The 8,796-nt window shown below is 38.5% G+C and overlaps 1 protein-coding gene across 1 annotated transcript in view; it reads left to right on the top strand.

Annotated features, from left to right (window-relative positions):
- The window catches only part of med23 (mediator complex subunit 23), a 66,959-nt gene extending 60,340 nt beyond the window's left edge, over positions 1-6,619 (top strand). The window contains exons 27-29 of the mRNA XM_016514599.1: positions 2,743-2,863; positions 4,106-4,237; positions 6,000-6,619. Coding sequence (XP_016370085.1) covers positions 2,743-2,863; positions 4,106-4,237; positions 6,000-6,167 — 421 coding nt within the window. The 3' untranslated portion in view covers positions 6,168-6,619. The remainder of the gene's footprint in view (positions 1-2,742; positions 2,864-4,105; positions 4,238-5,999) is intronic.
- Positions 6,620-8,796: the final 2,177 nt, after the last annotated feature.

The following is an 8,796-nucleotide window of genomic DNA, read 5'->3' as shown; positions in this document are numbered from 1 at the left end:
AAAAGGATGCAATATTGATGTGCGCATGCGCAGTAAACCCTGGTAGGACAATCTGACGGCTAGGATAAAATGTCAGGACACCTGACCGAAATTAGTTCTCTCTTGCGTCGTCAGATTTATCCATATGTCTGCTCTTCTCTTACTCCCACATATTGACATTTTTGAACATTTTATGAGACGTGCAGCAAGTGTATTTTAGCTTATGTCCTGCCGGTTCATAGGCTACACATCTAACCTCCGAACCACGCAGCAGATTTGTTCTGAAATTGAATGAATCTCTTCCCAAATCGTCCCTCCCTAACATTTTCGTCTCGTTTTTATTCGTTGACGAAAATGTAAATATATTTTCGTCATAGTTTTTGTCATTCAAAAAGAGTTTTAGTTCGTTATCGTCTCGTTGTGAAAAAAATGTCGTTGACAAGCATTATGACGAAAATTATTCATCAACAAAATTAACACTGGTACAGGTCAATGAGGTTAATGCTGGAACTTGCTCAGGATGACCTACCAAAACTAACCCACACAACACTCCTCTAACCCTAACTAACTAATAAGAGATGGTTCGTATTTTCAGGACACTTGTTATGGTACTTTAATATTGTGTTACTGAATGATTTCTATATTTATATACCATGGATTTACTCCAAAACTCATTACGTTTGGTGTTCTCATGAACTGTTTTTCTTTTTCCTGGCCTGCAGACCGCCAGAGGGCATAACTGAGTGGAATATCTTCCTGTCCTCCTCCTTGTCAAGAACCTAATATAAAAGCTGTCACTTCATGACCTTAATGACGTGTCTGTCTATAAATACCTCCTTAGGCGTCATCACTTCGTCTTTCGTCTGAAAGTGCAGCTGAACAGGACGTGATTCAGATTGTATTGTGCCATCTTTAATATTATGTGAAAACTTTCTGAAATATTTTGTGGACAAAATTGCTGGTCTTAGTTTTCCACCCATCACGGTTATCAGTGACTCCCTTGATTTCTCTTTTTGCCCAGCTGTCTTTCAGCAGTTTGAGCCTGTTACATTCTCCTATCTTTCTGACATAGTTAAACAGCTACGTCCTGCAAACTGCCCCCTTGACAGTATTCCTGCACGCTTAGCTAAAGATGTCTTTGACACTGTTGGGCCAAGCGTTGTATCTTTGGTTAATACATCTCTCAGCTCAGGATGTGTACCAGCTGTTTTTAAACATGCCATCGTGCAACCGCATCTAAAAAAGAATAACTTGGATCCTTCAATTTTGTCTAAATTTAGACCTATATCTAAACTCCCCTTTTTATCGAAAGTTTTGGAGAGAGTTGTTTTTAATCAACTTCAATCATTTCTTGATGAATTTAGTATTTATGAAAAATTTCAGTCTGGTTTTAAGCCCTGTCACAGTACAGAAACTGCTCTTTTAAGAGTTTCTAATGATCTTCTTTTAGCTGTGGACTCTGGTAACTCTGCTGTTTTAGTCCTTTTGGATTTAACTGCGGCCTTTGATACGGTCGACAACTCAATTCTTCTATCTAGACTAGAACAGTGTGTCGGCATTAAGGGCATAGCCCTTAAATGGTTTCAGTCGTATTTGACAGACAGAAGTTTTTCTGTTCACCTTGGTGAATTTTCTTCATCTGCTGCCCCTCTTTTTTGTGGCGTCCCCCAAGGGTCAATATTGGGCCCTATGTTGTTTTCTTTGTATATGCTGCCCTTGAGGTTTATTTTTTAGAAAGCACAATATCTCCTTCCACTGTAATGCGAGATTCACAGATGAATAGAAAGTTCAAAAGAACAGCATTTATTTGAAATGGAATCTTTCATAACAATATAAATGCCTTTACTGTCACTTTAATGCATCCTCGCTGAATAAAAGTATTAATTTCTTTATACTGAGTCCAAACGTCTGAGCGGTGGTGTGTGTGTTGTGTTGTGCCTCGTGCAGCAGTCACATGCTCTGTTTGTTTTGATGTGTCTGTGCTGACAAGCACTGTGATGTCTGGGATCGTGGCCATGCACACACTGATCATTCAGTGACAGGCGGCTCCTGCAGGAGCTGTGATAGGACACGGTTCACAGCGTCTGACACACTCCGTCTGCTGCGACGGGAATATCAGCACACTCCCCATCTGATGAAACGCCTAAACCTCTGAACGCTGGTGTGTGTGGCTCACTCCCGCAGCCGCTGCATCCACAGCCTGTCCACTCGTGTGAATGTGACGCCACTTGAACACTGTCATTTATTTGCACTTATTCGACTCATTCTCATCGAGTTCCAGTGTTGAACATTCAACAGAGACAAAGCATTTGAGAGTGACACACACTTCAGCTGTGAGCAGATTCACGAAGCTCCAGTCCTGACATGATCAATAACAGAAGGTCATTGGGTTTCAACCCGATGAGCAAAAAATGTCATGAAAATGAGTTTAATGTTCTGATTGGATGAGCTCAGGGCAGATCGATCATGATGATGATAATGTCATCCGCTGTGAACCGATCTTCATTAAACACACTCATTGTGACTCAGATGTGTTCAGAGCTGTAGTTAAACACTCACACACGGACACCACTGCAGCCAGATTCCTTCTCGATTCATGCAGAAATTGCTACATTTCTTCCTCCTTAAACAGCCTGCAGTTAGTATTGTGTAGACTGAATACAGTTTGTCAATGTGTGTGATTATTGATTGATCAGTGGTGTCTTCATCTTGGTGTTGCAGTGATTTTAACCATGGTTTTCACATGATTTGTGTGTGTGTGAGGTTCCTCTCAGAGGTGCTGAAGCCCATCGTGAAGACGGAGTTCCAGCTGCTGTACGTGTATCACCTGGTGGGGCCGTTTCTGCAGCGCTTCCAGCAGGAGAGGACCAGATGCATGCTGGAGGTAGAGCCACACACACAACACTCACTCACACAAACACACCTGCCCATTTCACAGTCACACTCACCTTGACACAAGCCTCTGAACATGCCGCACATATGCAGCGGACGGAGAAGCAGCTCACACACACACGTTTAGAGAGCGCTTCAGCCGAGGCGAGTAGTACATGCTGAGCTCCTCTGGGGCTGTTTGAAGCAGTCCAGCTAATGAAAGTGCTCTTTACACACCGAGCACACTGCACTTTTACCCACAAACCCTCAAGCTTCTTATGCTCTCTCTCCTTTACTGAACACTCCCATCTCATCCAGTTGAGCTGCCAGCGCTTACACCATCCTCATCAAACGTGCTAGTACCAAAAATTAACCAATACCAGTTACTCCAGTGAAGACCCAAACTCATGAATATCACTCTGATCATGCTTACGCTCTTCTACCACACACACGCTATATCCAGTTACCAAATGTAATTAATATCAGAGACTGTATATAGCTGAGATGGACCGCTGGTATTACTATGAATGATAAAATAAAATAAAAGTCACATAAAAGTCAACAGCTGGTCTTTTATCTTGCGGTCGGCCTTCACTCTGCGCTGCACATGTGCATTGACTGGACCAATCCGAAATATATAGTCTTTTAGCATTACTTGAGGGTAAGAAATAAGGGTGTGCAGTATTGACAAAGATGTATTTACATTTAGATGTATTTATACAGACTCAAAGATACATGAATGCATTTACACTGCTATGACAATTACATAAATAATGCTATGAGTTTAATATAGAAGAAAAAACCATTGAATACAAAAATATGAAATCATGGGAAAAATAAAATCATCAAGGTGTATATATATATATATATATTATATACACACACACACACAAAGAAAAACGAGTAGATAGAATAGAAAAAATAGAAAGTTTTTTTCTTTTTTATATAAAAAAAGATAAATAGATAAAGTAGAATTAAAATAGAATAGAAAGTGCTAGAGTTAGAGGGTCAAATAAAGGTGGAACAGATGTGTTTTTAGTCGTTTCTTGAAGATGGTTAAGGACTCAGCTACTGGTAGCCTGTGTAGATTGATGAAGGTGTGACGTGCGTTCTTTTCGGCTCATTAAAGATTAAACTTGCTGTCATTGATATTAATGAATCAGAGTGTATTGAATCGTAATCTGTGTTGTGATGAATATCATGAGGTCTTTGCTGTCTAGTGTGAGTTAAGATGAATGTGTTCCTCCTCTCTCAGATTGGAGTGGCGTTTTATGAGATGCTTCAGGCTGTGGACCAGCACAGTAAGCACCTGGCCTATATGGACCCCATCTGTGACTTCCTGTACCACATCAAATACATGTTTACTGGGGACAGTGTCAAAGACCAGGTAACACGCACGCACGCACACACACACACACACACAGACACTCACCACGCACACACACACACACACACAGACACTCACTCACTCAAACACACACACACACACACACACACACACACACTCAAACATACACAGACACACAGACACTCACTCACTCAAACACACTACACACACACACTCACTCAAACATACACACACACACACACTCCATTCTCTTCTGTATTCATGGCTGTAAGCATGTCTTGAGCACTGAGGGTGTGGCAGGTCACAAATGTAATGGGGCAATGCTTTACTTTAACATGTCGGTCACACGTTACATGTACTTACTATAGTAATAACAGTAAATTATGCATAATTAAAAGCAAATAACCCTAAACCAAACCCTGCGGTAAGTACATGTAGTTAATTAGTATTACTCAGTACTTATTTGTCACTATTTTGAGGCGACACTATAAAAGTGTAATTACGCTTTTACATAAAGAAAGAAAGATAATAGTTAAAGAACTAGAATTGGTTGTAAAGGGATTTATTTGAACTATTTACAAATAATATTTATTTTGGAATATGCACACTCTTAATATTGCCTAAAACATCTGTTAATCTTTCTTGTCTCGTCACATTTTATTACAAATTACATGAATTATGTAAACGATAAAGGCTATATCCTTAAAATAGCAGAATTTGACAAGCTGGAACAGTTTTCATCATCGGAGATCTCTGTGTTGTGAAACAGTTGTCAGATGACGTTTATCTAGTTCTTGCGTTGCTGGAATTCACGTTCAGTTTCTGTGAAGAGTAAAGCCTGTCTTCTCTGGTTTTGATTGACCGTCTTGAGAATTTTGACATTGACGAGCCCTGATAGACCGTGAGGAAATGTGTCTTTAAAAACGAGATTCACATAGAAAACAGCTGTTTTAAACTGCAATAATATTTCACAATATTATTGTTTCTACTGTATTTCTGATCAAATAAATGCAGCACTGGTGAGCAGAAGAGACTTCTATGGAAATTTTTTTTTTAAAGATGTACTGACCCCAAACTTTTGAGCTGTACAGAAGCACAGATGACGACACTCGTCTAAGTCATGTTAAACCTAAAGATTCAATGTGTTATGATATTACTCGATATGAAAGACGTCAATGAAAGATCAGTGCTCTACTTCATTTCCCTCCAATTCTGTCGGACAGGAAAAGAAGTGAAATGTGCAGGATGTGTACTTTATATATGTGACCCTGGAGCACAAAAGCAGTGTTAAGTCGCTGGGGTATATTTGTAGCAATAGCCAACAATACATTGTATAGGTCAAAATTATACATTTTTCTTTTATGCCAAAAATCATTAAGATATTAAGTAAAGATCATGTTCCATGAAGATATTTTGTAAATTTCCTACCGTAAATATATCAAAACTTAATTTTTGATTAGTAATATGCATTGCTAAGAACTTCATTTGAACAACTTTAAAGATGATTTTCTCAATATTTAGATTTTTTTGCACCCTCAGATTCCAGATTTTCAAATAGTTGTATCTCAGCCAAATATTGTCATATCCTAACAAACCATACATCAATGGAAAGCTTATTTATTCAACTTTCAGATGATGCATGAATTTCAATTTTGAAAAATTGACACTTATGACTGGTTTTGTGGTCCAGGGTCACATATTGTAAAGTGTGCAGGATGTACATCTATATTATGTGTAGTATGAGCAGGTGATTTGGGACGCAGAATGAATCAGTGTGTGTGTGTGTGTGTTGTGTCTGTAGGTGGAGAGGATCATCTGTTCGCTGAGGCCAGCGATGCGTCTCCGTCTGCGCTTCATCACTCACATCAGTAAGATGGAGCCGGCGGCGGCAGCGTCCACAGCGACCTCTGTCCCTCAGTCCAGCAGCGTCTCGTCCCCTGCGGCCCAGAGCGGAGCCGGACCCTCTTAATATTCCTCTGTCTGTGGGTCAGTGAGCTCACAGCTGCTGACCAGACGGCGTCTCAACACTGTGTTTAACCAGCTGGAGACAGATGATGTGATTCAGGGCCGAGGACACTGGACGCACTGAATGAAGATCATGTGATATGACCTGTGTTTTATGTGTGGCGACTAAATGAGGCTTTAATTGCATTTGAACACCAGCGCCTGCCTTATTTTCATCGAGGAATGAACCTGTTGCGTTTATCATCAAGACTTTTTACTGAAGTCTTCAGCCTGGACTTTGATAGAGCAGCATCCTGTTTTTTGAGTCATGTTTCATTTTTTTCACGTGTAATAAAGACTAATCATGTATTAACCAAATGTGCACCTGTGATTTTGTTTGGCCTTTTATGTGTCTGTTAGAATCAGAGCTACAAGCGTTAAATTGATCAAAAGTAACAGTAGAGGTTCAAATAAATGCTGTTCTTTTCAACTTTCTATTCATCTGTGAATCCTGAAAAATAAAAAGCATCACCGTTTTCACAAAAATATCGTGCAGCACGACTGTTTTCAACACTGATAATAATAATAAATGTTTCTTGAGCAGCAAATCAGCATATTATACTGATTTCTGAAGATCATGTGACACTGAAGACTGGAGTAATGATGCTGAAAATACAGCTGCGCATCACAGAAATACATTACAGTTTAACAGATATTCACATAGAAAACAGCGGTTTTAAATTATAATAATATTTTACAATATTTGTGAATATATTTTTGATCAAATAAGTTCAGCCTTGATGAGCAGAAGAGACTTCTTTCAGAAACATTATAAAAAATCTTTGTGTTTCATGAGAGGCTGCTCAAGTGAGAAGAATCGATGTCGCACCTGACAGATGTCTGAGAAAAGCTCTCGTGTCCTGTTCTGTGAAAACCAGCTGTGCAAAATCATTCCTCCTTCCAGGAAAATCACACAAACGTTCCTCGTGATTCAGTTACGCTGGGTCTATGAACGCCTTTCAAGCTCTTTTAGGGCGGTTACAGTATATTGAAAGAGGCTGTTATTATGAATCTAAGTTCATTTTCAACTTTAGTCACAACTGAACATGTGCTCAATTTCTCAGAATTGCATACACTGCCTGGTCAAGAAAAAAAATTGACATTTGGATTGAAATAAGCAAATACTCAAGTCTAGGATTGGATCATTATTGCAATTATTAATGTGTTTCTGGCATGTTGTATGTTTGGCAACAATTCTTTTAACCCTAAATGATGCAGTGTGTTCTTTTTACTTCTCAAACAGCCATGTCAGAAGATGAAACCATATAAACATATTCCAGGATTTCATGATTCATGATTCAGTTTGTGAAACTGGTTTAGTGAGCATGAGGAATCATTTTCAATCCTAAAATCTTTTTTTAATACACACACACACACTCAGACATACACTCAGACACTCACACACACACACACACTCAGACACACACACACCTCCATTCTGTGTGATTTATAAGTGTTTTGAAAAGTGGGGACATGGGGTAATGTCCTGAAAAGTCACCTTCTCCTTGTAATACCTATGTCATACCTTTGTCATTATACAAATTTATGTCCTCATTTGTCACAAAAACACACACACACACACACACTGTGTAACATAATCTAGGTTACTCATTTGAGGTATTCTGAGTACTTTTTACCTAACTTTTTAAACTTAAATGTACCATATATTGATATACATATAAAAATGCATTACAAATGACATCAAAACATAGTTTCCCAAACCGGGCTTAATGTCAGAACTCAAGTGGGTTTGTTAGTTGACAAAAAGCTAATTAATTCAGTCATAAAAATGTAAAACATTTTAATAATTTATCTTAAAACAAAAACAATCCAAATAAAATGCTTAAACACTAAAAACAAATATTTAATTTGTTTACATGCATGTCAATGTGACAATTAACCAACATCAGAGAACTGTGAACATGCAAATGTGTTGTTAAATTATTGAGATATTAACTTCCTCAGGAATATTTCAGGTAAATATGGGTTTAGCTGACAAAAACTTTTGGGAATCCCTACATTATATGAACAAACATTAATAAACATGAAAACAACAATGACATTACACGCCCAAAGTCTTCCAGGATTGAAATATTTTTGTCCAGAATCAACAGTTACTGAAGGCGTAGTGTTTCACAGCTATACATCACCAATAACTTGCATAACTCTTTGTTTCATACATGATCTTGAGAGGTGCTTTTCCCCTCAAATTAGAAGCATGGATCACAAAATTATTTACATGGCATTTAAAGTTTTTAAGAAAACTTTAAAAGAGAAAAAAGAAGAATTAGGGAGAATCAATAAATTATGAATAACTCACTGCCATCTTATGAACAATATGTAATCATGTAATCCATAAAAAGTGTTTGTAATCAGTAACAGTAGTATATGTCTATGCTGGTCTGCAGGAATCAGAGCGTGACTGAAGCGTGCAGTGCTTGTGTTTCTGATGCTCTCTGTTAATGCACATTACTGAAGCGCGTGAGCAACGACAGCACGCTTACATGAGCAGTAATGGAGAGCTCCAGCTTTACTCAGTCAATGGGAAGTGTTAAAAGGATCAGATGTTAAGATCACGTCTTTATAGCTTCATG

This window comes from Sinocyclocheilus rhinocerous, unplaced genomic scaffold, assembly GCF_001515625.1.
Source record: "Sinocyclocheilus rhinocerous isolate Xijiao unplaced genomic scaffold, SAMN03320098_v1.1 scaffold372, whole genome shotgun sequence".
NCBI lineage: Eukaryota > Metazoa > Chordata > Actinopteri > Cypriniformes > Cyprinidae > Sinocyclocheilus > Sinocyclocheilus rhinocerous.
Note: the sequence above shows the minus strand (reverse complement) of the source record. Positions and strands in the feature narration are given on the sequence as shown.